Consider the following 18,395-nt stretch of genomic DNA (forward strand, 5'->3'; position numbering starts at 1 on the left):
CCCAGCATGCTGACCGCGCCCGTTGCGACTCCCTGCTCAGCACCATCATGACCTCGCGCCCGGGCAGGTCGCTGGGCGGCGGACGCACCTTGGGCAGCGCGAAAGCGCTGTCGCCCGCCGCCGACCCCCGTCCGCACCAACATCACCGCAACTCCAGCTTGCTATCGCCATCCGAAAGCTCCGTCTCCCTCGCCTCGCAGTCGTCCGTCTCGCCCGCCTCCACCATCGATCCCGAAAGCCTGACCGCCCGCGTGAACCTCGAACACTCGGACAATGTCGCCGCCGCCTCGGCCAGCTCGCGCCTGGTGTGCCCCATCTGCAATGAGGAGATGGTCACATTGCTCCAACTCAATCGCCATCTGGACGACCTGCACCAGGACATCGAGGAGGTCGAGCAGGACGAAATCCAGACCTGGTTCCGCACCCAGATGGTCAAGGCGAAGAAGTTCCAGCCGCTCGCCGTCCTGAACCAGAAGCTCAAAGGCCTCGATGTCTTCGAATCCAACGACTCACCCTTTTTGCCCGCCCCCGCCCAACCCTCCGCTGCCCATACCCAACAAGAAGCCCAGCGCCCGCTGGATCCAGAGGAGCTGGTGACGCGCACCCACTGGCAGCGTCCGTCCTACTCCGACGCCTGCAGCGAGCCAATATGCGGCAACCGCCTGGGCGCCGCCAACGGCAGCGTCAACTGTAGGAAGTGCGGCCGCCTTTTTTGCGAGGAGCACACCATGTACCAAATGAAGCTTTCGCGATCCGCCCAGCACGAGCCGGTGCGCGGCATCTGGTGCCGCGTGTGCGAGACGTGCTACAAGTCCAGGGAAGGCTACAACGACCACAACGGCGCGGAGCGTAATCACACCGCCGCCTTCACCTCTATCCGTAGAAAGCACGTCGACAAGGCTAATCTGGACATTGGTCGTCTGGAAAAGCGTCTTACCAAGCTCACACAGCTACTTGCAGATCCCCCGCCCCCTGAGCAGCAATCCGGCGCTGGAAGCCTGATTTGGCCGCTATCCAATGCCAAGGCACACCAACGCGCTTTGGAACAGTCAATAATTGCATGGGAAGATGATGCAAGTATCGTGCAGTGTCCCTTCTGCCAACAGGAGTTCACGAGTTATACGTTCAGGCGTCACCATTGCCGTCTGTGCGGCCGTGTTGTTTGCGGTGACCCCAAGACAGGCTGCTCTACGGAGGTGGGGTTGAGCGTTGCAGCGCGTAAGTCTATCAGGAGCGGTCTGAGCAGGGCTGATACTGATCCCCTTTTAGCAGCTAACAGATCCTCAGAGAAACTCACTGGCCAAGTGAGCGTTGACGTGCGCATGTGCCGAGATTGCAAGCATACTCTTTTCAGCAAAAGCGACTTTGCTCGAGAACTCGCGGACAAGCCCCGCGACGCACGGTCATACGAGAACTTGGTGCAATTTCAACGTGGCATTCGACTGCTCCTTCCGAGATTTCAGAAGCTTCTTGCTGCTTTGCAGTATGCCACGCACTGTTCAGGCCTAAGATGGCAGAGCTTCAGCTAATTGAGAAACGCCAGGGATCCCGAAAACCCTCCGTCTTCCGCCCAGCTCCAAGATGCCACCAAGGTCCGGAAACGACTGATGGATGCCTTTGCCCAGTATGACACCGCCGCGCGCCGGATCCGTGACCTGCCCACGGAATCCCCGACGCAAGCCCGACTGCAGAAAGCCGTGTACCAGCAAGCGTACAACTTCCTCAGCTTGCACATGCTCCCTCTGAAGTCCTTGCCCAAGATCCTCAAACACGCGTCGCCAAACGGCGCCCCGCAAGCATCCAAGCCCAACGGCCGCGCCAACGGCGCCCTCGCCGCGATCAAGTACAACGACCACGAAAGCAGCAGCGTCGCGAGCAGCAGCAGCGCCATCTCCACCATGGAAGCCGAGGAAAAGGAGCTGCGCGAGCGCCTCATCGTGCTCGAGGAGCAGAAGTTCTTCGTCCAGGAGATGATCGCCGACGCCAACCGCCGCCGCAAGTTCGACGAGGTCAGCTCGCTGGCGCAGAACGTCGAGGACCTGAGCAAGGAAATCGACCAGATCAACGGCCAGCTCAACCAGTTGGACTTTGCCGCCATCTACAGCGGCGAAATGTTCCCCCCGCCACCGCAACGGCAGCAGTCGAACTAAATACTCGTCGGCATTCTTTCCTAGTCACCTTTTATGGTTTCTTGGAAACATCACTTCCCTTTCGTCGTCCTTTTTTGGGAGAACCTTGGCTTGCCCGGGAACGATCTGAGCAAAAGCACGCCTTTTATCCGAAATACTACCTCGTAATCCGTCCATCCATCCTCCTTGCGCAAATTTACCGCCTTTGGGCGGCCAATTCTAGAGCTTTAACTTATTCCATCGAATCGATCCTGGATTGATCGAAGGATTACCACCCGCGTGTGTGAAACGAGAGCATCAGGGAAAGAGGCGTTGGGGGTGCAATCATCATCAATCATCAGTCATCAATCATCAGTTTGGTTTTTCTATTAAGGCATGGCAGGAGTTTGGGGTGGGGACAAGTGAATTCGTCAGTTTAGGGGCTGTTTTTTTTTTTTTTTTTGGAAAATGTTTTTTTTTCATTCCTCAAATGCAGTCCTTTTTTCTTTTATACAGAGAGGCTGGATGTCAGTCTCTTCATCAATACGGGAATCCTCTCTTGAGACTTTCGTGATTCCTGTGTGCTCGCAAGACTTTAAAAGTGAAGAGCTTCCGTTCAGCCTGGAGAACTGTCAACGCCGTCAATGTGATTATTGCGATGCAAGAACGGGCAGACCATGGATCTTTAAAGAAAAGACTCGTGGATAGTGAAGCAAGGTGGGAATATCGGCGTAAAAGTAGCACATTCACACCAGAAAACACAGCGAGATCGAAAGGGACATAGTCACAGCATACCGGAAGCATAGTAGCCAAAAACCAACCAATATAATTAGCAGTTTGAAGTCGAGTCTGATCTACGACCCTTATCTGACCAAGCCGTCTCCAATACTCAAAAAAAGGAAAAGGGCTAATGATGGCGCCAAGAGCAAAAAGAAAAGAGAATTTCGTAACCATCAATGATCGTAAAGCCCTAGCAAGAATTGCAAGATTTCTCTCGACTCTTGCCACGTCCGAGAGCGCCGAAAACCAAGCCAGCCTTTTAGACTCAACCGACCTCGGCCAATCCGATCCCACACCTAACCCAGTCCTGAAACTGATGGAGGATAGCCTAAGGCTTAGGAACCAAAGGCTCAACGTTCCAGATCGACTCCGCATATTCATCGATGCAGCGGTCACTGGAGAAGAAGCCCATGCGGGCGACGCTGGTGATGGCCTTGGTGAGCCACTCTTCCTGGTTGCGGTACGACTCGTCGATGAGGTCGTGGGTCTTGCAGTACGACGAGAAGTCATCCGAGACCAGGTAGTAGTCACCGTGGTCGACAATGCCGTTGATCAGAGCGGAGAACGAGCCAGCGTCACCGAACATTCCACTCTTGATCGCATCAAACACTGTTGCGAGCTCCGGGTCGAGCTTGTATTGGCCGTAGACGTGCGCATGGCGAAGGTCCTCAACATCTTCTGCCAGGTTACCGAAGAGGAAGATGTTATTCTCACCGACCTCGCGCGTGATCTCGATCTGTTGGGGAGGATCAGTAAGCATAAATTATTGGCATGGTTGGTGAGACAACTTACGTTTGCACCGTCACAAGTGCCGATGATCAGGCCACCATTCAGCACGAACTTCATGTTACTGGTACCACTAGCCTCAGTACCAGCGGTGGAGATGTGCTCGCTGATGTCGGAAGCCGGGCAGATGATCTCTGCCTTGCTGACATTGTAGTCTTCCAAGAAGATAACCTTGAGGAGATCTCCAACATCAGGATCGGAGTTCACGACCTTTCCAACTTGGCAGATCAGGTGAATGACGGTCTTCGCCATCCAGTAACCGGGAGCAGCCTTGCCTCCGAAAATAGAGACACGCGGCTGGAGCTTCTCACGCTGCTCTGGAGACATCTTCTTGATGGCAAGGTAGCGGTGAATGACACCGAAAATGTTCAGCTGCTGACGCTTGTACTCGTGGATACGCTTGACTTGCACATCAAAAAGCGCCTTAGGGTTGACACTGACTCCCTGAGTATCCTTGATGTACTTGGCAAGGCGGACCTTGTTTGCGTACTTGATCTCCTGGAACTCCTTGCGGAAGTCGGCATCGTCGACGTATGCCTCAATCTTGTGCAAGAGCGTCAGATCCTTCAGATACTCGTAGCCGCCAAGCTTCGAAGCAATGAGCTCCGACAGGCGAGGGTTAGCCTGGTGAAGCCAGCGACGGGGGGTGATGCCGTTGGTAACATTGGTGAACTTGTCCGGGCCGTAGATTTGCACGAAGTCCTTGAAAATGGTCGTCTTGATCAGATCCGAGTGCAGCTCGGCGACACCGTTGACCTTGTGAGAGCCAATGACGGCGAGATATGCCATGCGAACCATCTTGGGCTGCGACTCCTCAATGATGGACACGCGTCCGAGCATGTCGCGCTCCTTCGGGAAGGTGCGCTCAACGAACTGCAAGAACTGCAGGTTGATGTCGTAGATGATCTGCAGGTGACGAGGCAGCAGGTGCTGGAAAAGCGGAACGGACCACTTCTCGAGAGCCTCGGGCAGGACGGTGTGGTTGGTGTAGCCGAAGGTCTTGCTCACGATGTTCCAGGCATCATCCCAGTCAAGGCCCTCAACATCGACGAGAATTCTCTGCAACTCAGGAATCGCCATGGTCGGGTGCGTGTCATTAAGCTGGATGGCGACCTGGGAGGGGAAGTCCTTCCAAGCCCTCTTGGTCTTCTTAAAGCGGCGGACAATGTCGTATAGAGATGCAGCACACCAGAAGTATTGCTGCTTCAAGCGAAGCTCCTTACCACGGTCCAGGCTTCCAAAGCTATTAGCAAACATACGAGTCTAAGATTGGAGCACACGTACTTGTCATTGGGGTACAGGACGGCCGAGATGGTCTCGGCCCGCTGCTGGTCGGCAACCGAGCTTTCATACTCTCCCGAGTTAAACTTCTGGAAGTCGAATTCACCCGAAGCTGCCTTGCTACCCCACAGCCGAAGGTTGTTGGTGGTCGATGTGCTGTATCCGGGAACTATTCCTCACGTAAGCAGTTGGGTTGCACATTCACTGGCAGTGTACCTACTCGGGACGTCATAGGCCACAGCCTGCACAATTTCCCCGCCCTCCCAAACCGACTTCTGCTTACCGCTTTCGTCGCTGTTCCGCTGGTTAGCTGGCATCAGAGAAGCCCGTGCATTAGTGGCCTTACGTGTATTTGCGGACATGGCCGTAGAACTGGATGTCGACCGTAACATCGTGCCTGCAGAACTCCCACGGGTTGAAGTCCAGCCAGTAATCGGGAACCTCGACCTGGTAGCCGTCGACGATCTCCTGCTTGAAGATACCGTAACGGTAGCGCAGACCATAACCCCAGGCGGGATAGTTCAGGGAGGCCATGCTGTCGAGGAAGCAGGCAGCCAGGCGACCGAGACCGCCATTTCCAAGAGCAGCGTCATGCTCCTGGCCGATCACGTCCTCGATGCGGAAGCCAAGATCCTCAAGGCCCTCTGGGGTGGTGTGTGGTCAGCTGGGGCGAAGTGCGGAAATGGCGATCTACTCACGCTTTGCCACATCCTTCTTGCCGACGTTGAGCATGGCATTGTCAAGTGCCCTGCCCATGAGAAATTCCAGGGAGAGATCTGCCTGCACATCAGCATCTACGCCACCAGATCTCCAGATATGCCGCACAGTAAACTCGCTTCTGATCAGCCCAGGTCTGCTCCTGCTGCGTCTTGTTCCAGTCGAGGATCAGGCGATCCCGGAAGGCCAGGGATGTGCCCGCATAGGTGGCACTGCACTGCATGAGCTCCTATCCGTGTGTCCCATGCATGGTTGAGGCCTTACAAGTCATCGCAGTTGTACAGGGAGCGGGCGAGGGTCGTCTCGATGTGGCGGATGGTCTCTCTCTGCAGGGTGTCAGCGGCAGAAGCGTGCGGTAAGCAGCATGATCAGCAAACCTCGAATTCTTCGGTTGTTTCAAAGGCCTTGGGCGTCTGCAGTGATGTTCATCAGCTCCCGCGTCCCGCAAGCTCCGGATGGTGGGGTGTGCGGGGCTCACGTTCTTGGTCCATCTGCAGCGTGATCGTCAGCCCTATCCGCGCACCAGAGGGTCAATTGGGACCTTACGCCTGCCTTGCCGGCTCAGGAATGGCGGCCTCGACCGCTTTGATCTCTTCTGGGCCGAAACCAGTGGCGGTTCTCTTGTGCTTTGGCCTGCTGAAGCCAGGACCAATGGGGCCCTGTAGATCAGAAAGTGGGGCACTCATCGAGGGCCGGCGCTCGCGGGTCGACATGGCGGCAGTTCAATTGGCACTGGAAGGGGGAAATTGGGAGGGAGAACGAGCAGAGAAGCAGCGGTGGCGGCAGCAGCGGGGTTTATGTAGGTGTGTAGACGTACAACGCGCGGTGGGACGCGACCAAGCTGCCAACACGCTCTGGGCTGATGCGCGGTGGACTGATGGGAAGCAGCGACCGGGGTGAGCTCCAGAGCGCGGGCCAGCACCGGGGTTAGCTGAGCGGGGAAGTGCCTTCGTCCCGGCCGCCGCACTCGACGATGCCAACGCCATTAACGCCTATCCCAAGCCACCTCCCGTGCATGAGGCTCGCGCGCATCGCTGCATCTTCCATCGTTCCTCGTCCTGTCGTCCCCGGTGCCGACCGTCCCTGTGGGATGTCATGACATGCCGACCTCGCCGCATCGTACTACCTTACCATTTATGTACTTGCTAAGCGCCGATGGGATCGATGATCGGTGGAGCTGCAAGCTGTGCACGTGTTTTGGCTGCTGGCAATCTCTGCGAAACTTACTTTTTGCTTCTCCGCATGCTTGATTAGCGCATGCACCCCAGAGACATCATAGATCAACGGCGCTGCGGTCGCTCTGTAGCATCGCAATTGCTTGAATCCGTACTCGTGCCGTACCCTGCCTTGGGCTTGGAATAAGGGCTGGGATGCGTTCGTATCCCTGATAGGCGATGCTATCAACACGAGCATCCTGTTTTTCGCCTGATTCAAGCCGCGGCGGGCCGGGAGTGGAGCAAGAAACGAGGCACGCGCACACACAGCAGGAAAAGTGTACAAAGGATTAGAGTTATAGAATTAGAGACACTTCGATTAGGCTGCTGTCATATGGTCGTGCTCTCCTCCATGAGCCAATCCGTAATCGCGGTTCCATTCATTACCGACCTTCTTGGGTTGAGATGGCCGTCCAGACATTAGCTGTAAGTTGCTTTTCTCCTCTGTTCCAATTCTGCAATGACATGATCAAATGCTGCGCGCGAAAGCGCACAGCTACAAAGGGGTATCTCTGAGCAGTAACCAGTCCATAAACGCCCGCTTCCAGATAATAGGGATAAGAAAATGAGGCAAGGGATGCTTTTTAATCCCAAGCATGATCGAGAGCCATGACGCTCGGGCTCGGTTCCGGTGTCGCAACGCCCTTGAACCACGTCGCCGAGCCATGGAGCGAGAGCGGCGCTGGCCGGTTCTTTTCACCGACCGCCGCATACGGCTCGTCAGCAACAGCCTTGATGGTAGCCGTGGCGGTAGTAGCGGCGGCGGCGGCGGCGGCGGCCTTTTGGCGGTTGCGGAGGCTCTCTCGGTGCATATCCTCGATGGCGTCGCGAATGAACTCGAGAGTGAACGAGTGCAGGTCATAGTCCAGGTCAATGAGCATGCAGCGCTGGGTGGTGGACAGCTGGCGAGCGGAGTAGACTCCGCACGAGATGCGCTTCGCCCAGTGCTGCAGCGACACTTGGTGGTCGTCAAGGTACGAGGTCGCGAGGGCCAGAGCAGCCAGCACCAGCAGCTCGGGGTCGGCACAGCTCTTGATGGGAGAGCTCAGCACGGGAGCAGCGGACATGAGAGTGGGCGAGGCAGGAGGAGAAACGGGGGCATTTGCGGCCTCGAGGAGCGGTGAGGCGGCGGGAGTAGACTCGTTGAGGGTTAGGGCGTGCCGCCACTTTTTGGCGAAGCGCATGCTCAGAGCATCGAGGATGCACGCCGTCAGGCCGAGGATCTCGAAGGGCAGACTGGAGCGTTCCAGGTAGTCCTGGATGGTGCTGACGGACGGACGACGGCTGCAGGCGTTTGAGGGAACCATCTTGGCGAGGTGTGCCGCGGGCCCTGGGATTCGCGTCAGTAGGTGCTCCAATTGCGCCAGGCCAGCCGCAGCAAACTCACCCCGCAGATCGCTCTCGTCCGCCAAACGGCCAGGCAGGCTCCTGGGCGACTCAGCCCAGGACGCGCCGGCCTGGGCAGGCGGAGGGGTGGGCAGATTGGACAGCGGCACGTAGTTTGCCAGATAGGCATCGAAATCGACCGAATCAACAGAGCCGCGGCGGCTGCCGACGGACAGAGGTGGGCTCTCCATTATTATTGCTGCTTGAGGTCTTCTTGGGGGCAATTGCGTGGGACGACGGCAGCGACGCTCTCCGGCTCTGGGACAATGCTCGACATGGGCGTGGTCGGCGGCTGGGCGGCCGCGGGAGTTATATAGAAGGTCAGCGCGCTGAGCTCGCGCACCCCTAGCAGGACCGCCGAACCCCGTTTGCACGGGACCCTCCTGTGGCTCTTGCGACCTCCTGCCTAGCCGTTCGCGGAGCTTGGGCTGACGTGACACCCATGATCCGAGGCCAGGTTCATCGCGACAGCTCGGGCGCGCCAAGCGGCCAAGGACGGCCTGCGAAACAGACATGGGTACGCTGCTCCACTTGCGCCTGCTTGCAGGACCGCCAGGCACGCGAGCCACACGAGCGAAAAAGGCGCTGCACTCTCGTCATTCGCGCCAGCGCCAGCGCGTACCAGAGCGCCGTGAGCCGCTCGCTCAACCCCCAAGCAACGCCGCCCGCTCCGCCGCCCGATCGCTGCCCGCCGTCGCCTGACTCAATCGCCTTCAGCCTCTCCTCCTCCTGCGGCGTGCATCATGCACGGCACCCGCAGCCGTGTAGGGTGATGTCGACGCTGACCCCGCCGGATGGGGATCATCTTTGCAGCCGCAGGCCCGACGACACGAGCTGCGTGCATCGTGGGTGCTTCTGGCCATGTGCGATGCAGCTTTCTTCTCTCAGCTCACCATCGCTCGCGCCGAAGCGGCGGCCTGTTTCATCGTCGACGAGCCCTAGTGACGGTCGCGCACACCGACCGGGTGGCACTGCATGAAGACCACGAGCTCTCAATACCACCAAGTCCACAAGTCCACAAGTCCACAGTTGTCAGATGCCAATTTCCACCGCGACCCGCCCCGTCAGCAGCCCGTGGGCTCAGCAGAGGTCGACCGCGCCCGGCGGCAGCTTTCACCGCTCCGTGCTTGCTTGTCATGGGCTAGCCCATGTCCTCGCCAAATAGATTGACATCAAGCTTGCCTGAGGCAACCCCTCACTATGGGCTCAGCCTCCTCCCGGACCGGGCCTGCTCCATAGGCTGGGGCACGGGCGTCAGTGGAGAAGCGGCTTGTGCCTGCTTGGCTCCTGAGGATTCTCATCCGGTTGTGATGCTTGCTGCTCTGCTCTCGGCTCCGGCACGGCCAAGGTCCGCTGCTGCCGCCGGCGCGCAGAGCGCCTCATGCCGGCCGCGCCGGTACACAAATTAACTACTGTGTAGCAGAATTGGGAAGAAGCTCATACAGACGCGCACACCACATACGCGTTTGGCGTAGGCGATGGCAAAGATCCGCGATCTCTTGTACCTACCGCCCTCGTCCCGAGCTCCGTCCTGCCGTCGAAGCAGTCTAGAAGCTGCAGGCCGCCTGTGCAACTCGCTCGACCGCCCGCCTATCATCCCCTAAGAGGAGCAGCAGGCTATCTCGTCTCATCTTCGGGTGTCACCAAGTAGTCCCTGACGGCAGACCTCACCCGTAGGTGCAGGCCGGCCTACGGCCCTGGTGCTCCCGCCGCGCCCCTTACAATATCAGTTCAGCCTTTTCTATGAACTGACCTACTCCAAAACGTATCGATAGGCGGCAATCGATATTGACACTGGCCACTCCCATAATCCCACTATTCTTGGATGCTTCGCTAGCTCTGAATCCGTCTGTCGCTCCGAAGCAGCGGCCACATCTTTCTGCGCATCCCCATCCTCATCCCCACCCCTTTTGGCCCAGCCAGGCCACCTCTCGGCTCCAGATGGCGCATCTTTAATATCATCGCGGTGAGTACCGTCAATCCCGCTCCCACCCGCATCTGACCGGCGTATGTATGTCTCGCCTGCCCTGCATAAAACACCTCAGCCTGCACAAAAGCAGGCTAGCCTAGGCGACCAATAACCGCACCTCGCGCAACCATAATGAAAGTCAGACAATTCCCACGGGTATAAGACACTCAGCCGTTTTCTCCCGTCGCCGCGGCCGACTGCCGACTCGCGGCGCACTGTTGCGATGACGACTGAGAAACGCCGAGCAGAGCCATTGGCCTTGCACTGCCACAGCAACCCACCTCGTTTTCTTTCCGCCTTCTCTACGTTGAGCAGCGCACTTGGACCCTGTCCATCCTCGTTCTTCTTGCCTATCACCGTAACGACCGGCACGACACCGCCGCAAGCACGAGGACAGATCGACAATCGGTAGGGCTTAGGGAGTGAAAAAAGCGGGAACTCCGACTCGTCAATTATTATCATGAACGTCGCTGTATATCGGAGAAACCTGCCTTCCTCTTTTTCCGTATCGCACGAACACGGGAGGAGACGAGAATACGAGATCTGCCCCGGCTCAGCCAAGCGGTAAGGCTGAACGCTCTGAAACGATCCCTATCCAACCAACCACGCGCCAGCGTTGAATCGGAGACTGTGAAGTACGCTAGAGAAAAAAGCCAAGATACGAGAATACGATTGTCTCGCACGCAAGGGAATGTGAATGGTGATTGTCCCCTTGCAGGCCAGGTGGTCTGATGTTACGTCCGCCCGCCCATTTCCCGCGCCCCAGCCCCAATCCCGCAAGAGAATGAAAAAATTGCGGTAGTTTCCCCGCGGATGTGAGAGGCTGAGACGCGGTGAAACCTGCCAACAATACGGTTAAGGCTGTGCGAAAGAAAAAAAAAAAGCACAAGCGAAGGAAGCGGGGGGCGGCTGGCGGCTGGCAATAAGGCCGGCCGGCACTACTACCTCAAACTGATTGAACGAAACGTCTCATCATGAATAGGCATCTGCGGGGCCGGTGTTTCCGCGGGAAACTGTTTTGAGATTTGGATTTACTCAGATGTGCTGTTCGGGAGGCTGCCAATCCTTTCTCCATCCTTCTGTGGGGAGAGATGGCGCAGATGATACCCACCGTCCGACGCGAGCAGGGTGACCCCAAGAACAACACCAGCGCCCACGACGGCCGAGCCCGAAAGGGAGCCCAACGTGCCGACCGACCTACTGTTTCCGTGTTACCGCCGCGGCTCCGCTTCTGCTAATAGTGGTGCCTGGAGCCAAGCGAAAGGCGATCTTTCTTGATTGTTTTTTTTTTTTTTGCAGTTCCTCGTGATGTCATCTCGTCATCTCATCCATGGAGTTGGAGAAAGCTAAAAAACCAAGTAGCTACGGTTCGGTACCGAACCAAAAGAAGCAGGACAAACGAGCGTGACAAGCTCACCCATTCCCCGCGCGGTGTAACCAACAAAGCACGTCGGAATAAAGGGATGATGGGGAGCGACCCGGAATGCAAAAGGACGTCACGACGCGTTCCAAGATGGAGTACCTGGGACGGCAAACAGCAATTCTATCTTGTTCTCGCACCACCAAAGATGTCATTGGGCTTAACCGAACCAGGGAATCGCTAGGATCGAATGCCTGGGATACCTAGGAAAGGATAGTATGTATACACAAGCCGTTTCAACGAAACCCGATGGCGGTTGGGTGTTGCCGAGCGAATGATGACGTGACCATGTATGTATGTACAGCCTCCTCCCATTTGCCCAAACCAGCCATCCGATCAAGATACGCTTTCATTGCAATTGGGCTGGCGCTAGCGGGTTTCCCGAGCGTCGACCAGGAGCCGTTGTTGGCACGTTGGCCTTCTCAGCCACACACACAACAATCACAAGCCACCCGGGGCCGGGGTATCCCGATTTACGCCTTGCGGCAAAACAGCTCACAATCTCTTGCGATCTTCGTCGCTTTTTAATTGCATCGCTCGCCTTACCTTTTTGACCCTCTCCAGCCACTCGTACCAGCCTCATGATCTGAGCTAAGCGAAATGGGTGTTTGACAATTGCTGCATCTTGCGACCTGCTGAGCCATTGCTTACTTCATGGCTGGGACCCATGCCCACCTCCACTACACCGACCTTTCAGGCCATGGCCATGGTTCGTAATATCGTTGGGCTGGGGATTCATGTGAAATTGTAAGGGTAGGCTAGCCAATATGACTGATAATCACCGATATCGCACACTACTGACGATCATACCTACAATACGGACTATACGGAGACTTAAGCTCTAGAACTTGATGAATAGAAGGAAAAAGAAAGGGACCGTATAGGTAACAGCTAGAAGTTACTAATTGCCTTTCTCCAGCCCCTAAATTTAGGTACTTTCTTTTTTCGCGCTAGTATGTTTGAATAGCACTCTATTTTTACGAAGTGTCGGCATTTAGTTGTTCTCAGGTAGAGTTCTCAATCAAAAGTTTCACGAAAGGCTGTGCAATTTAACTACAAATCAAGCCATGACCCAGACACTGCCTGGCTGGTGACGAAGAGGGTACGCGTAAGCGCGCCTTCACGTGACAATGGACATGAAACCACCGAACCGCACGGCAACCTCACCCTCTCGGATGCTACAGAATCCGTATTCTGGTATTTGTGCTCTTTCTCGGAGAATATTCTGCCAGATCCGTGAGCGCGTGCCCCAGTTATGACCTATACCAGCTGCAATCTGCCAGTCATTTATCACGTCGAGAAAACATCTCTATATCAAAGAATTACAAGAGGCCAGAACATCATCTATAAAACTCCACAGCCCAATCAATCCATCCTGCCGTCGGACCGCTTTCCCAAGAGCTACAAAAGATGACTGCACCCCGTCTTCACCGACAAGCTGTTCCCCAGGACCTTCCACACCGTGACCAAAGTCCGGATCGATTTCGCCGCAGACGGACAAGCTACCATGGTTAAAGACCGTTGACTTCAGCGGCCTCGAGGATGTGGACGGGAAGCCGATCATGTTCCAGACGCACGGCGTGTATGTCGACCAGCTGGCCAAGACGGCCGATGGCTGGCGTATTATGAGCCGCGTGTGGCAGGAGTTTTGGATCGTTGGGCCTTTGGAGAAGATCAGTGGCATACCAACAATTTTGAACGCCGCCGGAAGGCAGGCCGATGCTTGATGGTGCTGTGGGTAAGATGACACTGTGGTGGGTGTTGAACACCTCGAGATCTTACGTTGTTGCCTGCTGGGTCACGGCTGGCCCAATCCAACCCTGCAGCTTTAGACTTTCTCCTCGAGTATGAAGGACAAAAGAAGGGGGAAAAGGTTCAGTCACAAACCTCCCACTTTCAAGGGATATCTCGCCAGGAAACTTCATGCATCACAGAAGAGGGAGGGAATGTACGTATAATGCCATAATAATTTGACTAGCCATCACAAGAACACCGAAATATGGACGCTCCCGGAGTGAGCACGATGCCACCACGATGACAAAGACGCCTTTGCGAGATGAGAGTAGTGCTGGAAGCCAACTGACACTCACTCCAAGGAGGAAAAGATGGGAAGACAATCGAAAGGAGCACCTCGCGCTTCATCATCAAAGTTACATGAAAGATCGCTGAAGCTATACCAAGAGACAAAAAGACAACGAGAAAAAAAAGGAGCACAGAAAGAGTTAGATGGATGAATAATGAAGTTTCTTTTGTTCCGCCGCGTTATCGTTCGTTTGCCGGTGTCTAACCACCTTGCGCCATCGCGTAAATGTTTGGTGTCTGGCCGATCTAAACCTTTCCAGGCTACCTCATAAATCCTACATCATTGATACTTTCTGTCCATGCGCCACGTATGAAGAACGGCCCGAGGGTGTATCCTCAAGCTCCCAAGACCCCCCTCTACCGCTCGTTCCGTTGAGCGCGCGCTGGTTGCACCACCCGCCTTTCTCACCATGTGTATTTGTAGCAATAAGCATAGGATGTGTGATCAGGCTGTGTATCACCCCCCTGTTTCCAAGCAACCGCAGAACTTGCCAGGTGGGATGCTTCGGAAAGCGCTTACTGGGCCTTCTTGGGGCCGGCAGCACCACCGGCGTACTTGTTCAGGTCGGTCGCGTCAAAAGCCTGCTTGGCGAAGCCCTTGGCCGTCTCCCAAGCCTGGCGGGCAGGCGGAGGGGTGCTCTGCTGCTGGACGAGGGCGTCAGCGCGGGCAGTGAGCTGCTGGATGGCCGACTGGACGAAGGTGCTCTGCGAGACACGAGCGCGGAAGAAAGCGGTGTAGAAAATCAGCAGGGCCCAGGAGCCACGCTGGAAGAGGAGAGCCGAGCCAAGAACGCGGAACCACAGCGCAATCTCGAGGACAGCGACCAGAGTCATGCTGGTGTCGTAGTACTCCTTGACAAAGCGGCCGATGGTGTTGGACAGGGCGGACTGGTTGGGCTTAGCGCCCTCAGCTGCCGGAGGCTGCGGCTGGAGAACAGGCAGCAGGTTGGTGCGGGTGTACGTGAGCACGTGGAACACGGAGTAAACGGCGAAAGGCAGAAGGGCAAGCGGGATCTGGAGCACGTTGTACAGCCAGAGGAGAGCCATGACTGTGGGGTAAAACTGGTTAGGATCAAAGATAGCCATTGCCAACGGGGTCGGGGCCTGGACGCACTCAAATACTGAACATTCTCGTCGGCGATCATGCTAAGCGCACCGCCCTGCTTGCCGGCCCTGACGCGCGCGCGGTATGCCTTGTAGACCACGATACCGTACGTAACCGCGGCAGCGACGAAAGCCAGGCGGTACGAGAAACGGGCCATGCGCGAGTAGTAGTTGAACGTGAGCCACGACAGGCTGTAGCGCAGAGTGCAGAACAGCAGCGTCAAGTGGCCGCCGAACCAGGCAAACTGCAGCGTCTGCGCCAGCTGCAGAAGCCTCTGCTGGAGAGGCATGGACGCGGGGGGCGGGGGAGCCATGGCTGCGTCGAGAGAGGGAGTCGCGTGAGATAGCTGAAGCGGGTCTGTAACGGGTCAGTTCGTGCGGAGGAGCGGTGGGAACGGGTGGCGTGGTGTGTTTGTAGAGTGACGGGCGGCAGTGGGAGGGGAAAGCGCGATAGTGAACTTCGGTTCGCGGCCGCCGCCTGGCACATGCGCACAGAGAACACCTGGCGGAAAAGGTGGCTGGGCCGGCGCAGCGCAGAGGCAGCAACCGCGGAGAGCCGGCGGAGCTCTCACGAGGGCGCAGGCGAGCATTGTGACTTACAGCAAGGGTCTCGCGGTCTTGGGAGGGGATCGCAACGGGGACCTGGAGCGTGGAGGTCGCGGTGAGGTTTTATGGTGATCTCTGACGTGAACGAGCAGAGCCCAGGCCGAGATCAGGGCAGCGCGCTGCCGGTGACGAAAGTGCCGCGCCCTAGCTTGAGCTCAGCTCGCTCCTTCCAGCTGGGTGTCACGTGCAGTGCGGGCCAAAGATAGCACGGCGCCACCATCGCAAAGGCCGCGGCTCAGACGCACACTGCTCGCCCTCGCGGCTCGTCCCGCCGTGCGCTCTAGCTTCAATCCTGCATTGCTACTAATATGGGCTACTTCTGACAAGGAGATTAAATTGAATACTGGACATGTCGGTGTAGTAGAATACATGGGAAGAAGCAATCTGTAGCCCCTGCCACCTACTGCCCTCCACAATGCGATCTACTTATGTGAATAGCTGTCGACGTCAAGGAGATTGCAATGCTGGAGGTATCAATCAAGCAGACGCAAAAGGAAAAAAAGAGCAAAGAGGAAAAGGGGACCGCAAGCGTAAGAACAGAAAATAATTGAGCCAGTCCAATGAAACCCCCCGACGCGCTCGAATCCCCAACTCGCATCGCCAGTCGTTGAATTAAGTGGTCCCTACGGTTACCCCAAAGTGTCGGAAGACGGAAAACGGGTTTAATGAGCGTTCGTAGAATATGATAGTGAGACAAAGAGAGGCTTTTGGTCCAGTGGTTGGTGAGTGTGAGACAATCCGCCTCGAAGCCAGGGGTGAGCGGGATCGCCCTATGCGCGCACGCTGCTGGGCTTAGCGCAGAGAGAAACCCTTTCTCTTGCCCTTCTCCTCGAGCGGCCTGCCACTCTCGATCCGCGCCTTCTTCTCCTCGAGGTCTTGCCGCTGCTTCTCGAGCTGCTCCTTCATCTCCCGGTGCCGGGCGTACAGCTCCTCCTCGCTCTGCCGCAGCTTGCTCTCCTTCTCGGCGACCTTCTGCTGGAACACCATCTTCATTTCCTGCTCCATCTTCTGGAGCTTCTGCTCGTGCAGCGTGCGCTCCTCCTCCTGCTTGACGGCAGGGTTGACCTCCTTGAAGACGCTCGGGTCCTGCGACACACCCATCGAGATAAGCTTGTCCGAGCGGTAGTTCTCGTACAGCGTGTTGTTGGTGTGCTCCTTGAGCTCCTCCATGTGGGTGCGGATGAGCATCTGGCGGAGCTTGACGAAATCGCAGTGCTCCTCGTTGTCCACCTCGATAACGCCCCAAGGGTAGCGGCGACCGCGGACCGTCCGGCCATCAGAAGTGGTGACGTCAGTGTTGGCGCCAACCACGGCGAAAGGAACCTTGGACATGATCTCCTGGTTCTCGGCGATCGTTTCCTCGTCATCCATTTCGTAGCGGGGACCCTCGAAGATCTGGATACCGTGGTGGGAGATATCGGCGAGAATCTGTGGTGCACCGTCAGAAAAGCGTAGCTGTGGAAATCTCACATGGATCCTACCCTCTGCTTGAAAGCGTTGATCTCATCGTCGGTCAGAGTGTCAGACTTGGCGATAACGGGAATCAAGTTGACCTTGGTGTGGAGCCTGCGCATGACCTCGACATCCAGGGGCTTGAGCGAGTGGCCGGTGGGCTGGATGAAATAGACGCAAGCGTGGATGCGGTTGTCAACGATGTTCATGCGGTTGACCTTGTTCTCCGCGTCGAGATAAGCGTCGAAACGCTGCTCAATGTTCTCGACGATCGGGCGCCAGGAGTCATCGTTGTTGACAAAGTCACCGAAACCGGGAGTGTCAACGACAGTCAAGCGGAGCCTGACGCCGTTCTCCTCAATGTCGGCGCTGATCGACTGGATGGCAACCGTCTTGGGAATGATGTCGAGCGACGGGGGCTTGCGCTCCTTGGGCGGGTAGAGAGAAGTGTTAAAGAGCGTGTTGACAAGAGTCGACTTTCCGAGTCCGGACTCGCCTGCGCGTGCCGCTGTCAGTTGTCGTCTGTCAACGTCAAAAAGTTAGGGTCCTACGCACCGACGACCATGACGTTGAAGTTGAAACCCTTGCGGACACTCTTGCGGTGCCACTGGTTGGGCAGGTTGGCGAAACCGACGTAGCCCGTCAGCTTCCTTCTCACGATGTTGCGCATGTCGGTAGCAGCCTGAGCGGCGGCCTTGGGGTCCTTCGAGGAGACAGTCTGGGGAGAGCTGCCTTCCTTGCCGGCCATCATGTTACTCGACTTGACGTCGCTGCCGCCGGGTGACGAGGGCTTGCCGTTGGGAGTGGGAGAAGAAGCCGAAGGGACGGGCGAGGCGCGCGTGGGAGCGGCCGGGATAGGAGCACCGTTGGTTGCTGTAGAAAGGTTCGCGTTAGCTTGCGTGTCCCACGAGTTCTGGCCAATGTCATCCGATGGGCATCAACGCGGCGGCCAGGTGGCAGTTAGCGCCAATTGTGCGCAGACAAGGACAGCGATCCACCGTGGCTGCATCGCTGCGCTGGAGCGGGGGCATTGTCGCGAAAGCTGCGCGTCAACAGCGCCACCCAGCGAGGATGGATACGGGGTAGGGGTCGGAGAGAGCTCACCCATGGCGAAGTGGAGGTAAACGTCGACGGTGGACTTCAGAAACGAGAGACTACTGTTGAGGAGGCCCCAGCATCAGTACAGGAAGCTGCGACGGCGCGCGAAGGCGGCGGAGGATTGGACAGAGGCCAGCGGATGGCGCTGGAGCGGAGACAGCCTCGGGTGGCAGACGGAGCAGGGCGCGCAACATACCAGTCAGTCTAGCTATGCTAAAGCTAGGGAGGAAACAGTGCCAGAGAACGGCGGGACGGAGGCAGGGTGTTGTCAACAATCGCCGACCGCTGCTGCTTGTTGGGTGCTGGCTGAGCGGGCTGGGGGCAGGTGTAGTACTGAAAGTCTGATCGTGGAAAGGGGTCCTTGGGGCAGGGATTAACTTGATTGGTCTTGG

General features: G+C 57.0%; 5 protein-coding genes across 5 annotated transcripts; 1 reads left to right on the top strand and 4 right to left on the bottom strand.

The window, feature by feature from the left end:
- Positions 1–47: 47 nt before the first annotated feature.
- On the top strand, positions 48–2,150 carry LTHEOB_3481 (Zinc finger FYVE-type protein; the record flags this gene model as incomplete). Its single annotated transcript, XM_035512409.1, has 3 exons — positions 48–1,218; positions 1,273–1,483; positions 1,544–2,150. The coding sequence occupies 3 exons, from the start codon at positions 48–50 to the stop codon at positions 2,148–2,150; spliced, it is 1,989 nt and encodes a 662-aa protein (XP_035362569.1).
- Positions 2,151–3,216: 1,066 nt separating this feature from the next.
- LTHEOB_3482 (Glycogen phosphorylase) lies at positions 3,217–6,385 on the bottom strand (the record flags this gene model as incomplete). The annotated part of the gene is made up of 11 exons (XM_035512410.1): positions 3,217–3,624; positions 3,681–4,908; positions 4,959–5,124; positions 5,176–5,249; positions 5,302–5,599; positions 5,654–5,731; positions 5,781–5,884; positions 5,937–5,998; positions 6,050–6,085; positions 6,151–6,163; positions 6,219–6,385. 11 exons carry the CDS (start codon positions 6,383–6,385, stop codon positions 3,217–3,219), a joined length of 2,634 nt encoding a protein of 877 aa, XP_035362570.1.
- Positions 6,386–7,470: 1,085 nt separating this feature from the next.
- On the bottom strand, positions 7,471–8,463 carry LTHEOB_3483 (Cyclin-like protein; the record flags this gene model as incomplete). The annotated part of the gene is made up of 2 exons (XM_035512411.1): positions 7,471–8,216; positions 8,274–8,463. The coding sequence occupies 2 exons, from the start codon at positions 8,461–8,463 to the stop codon at positions 7,471–7,473; spliced, it is 936 nt and encodes a 311-aa protein (XP_035362571.1).
- Positions 8,464–14,259: 5,796 nt separating this feature from the next.
- On the bottom strand, positions 14,260–15,161 carry LTHEOB_3484 (Endoplasmic reticulum protein; the record flags this gene model as incomplete). Its single annotated transcript, XM_035512412.1, has 2 exons — positions 14,260–14,792; positions 14,858–15,161. 2 exons carry the CDS (start codon positions 15,159–15,161, stop codon positions 14,260–14,262), a joined length of 837 nt encoding a protein of 278 aa, XP_035362572.1.
- A 1,084-nt stretch (positions 15,162–16,245) lies between these two features.
- On the bottom strand, positions 16,246–18,013 carry LTHEOB_3485 (Septin-like protein spn1; the record flags this gene model as incomplete). Its single annotated transcript, XM_035512413.1, has 4 exons — positions 16,246–16,881; positions 16,935–17,401; positions 17,461–17,778; positions 18,010–18,013. The coding sequence occupies 4 exons, from the start codon at positions 18,011–18,013 to the stop codon at positions 16,246–16,248; spliced, it is 1,425 nt and encodes a 474-aa protein (XP_035362573.1).
- Positions 18,014–18,395: the final 382 nt, after the last annotated feature.

Source organism: Lasiodiplodia theobromae, assembly GCF_012971845.1.
Source record: "Lasiodiplodia theobromae strain AM2As chromosome Unknown scaffold_9, whole genome shotgun sequence".
Lineage (NCBI taxonomy): Eukaryota > Fungi > Ascomycota > Dothideomycetes > Botryosphaeriales > Botryosphaeriaceae > Lasiodiplodia > Lasiodiplodia theobromae.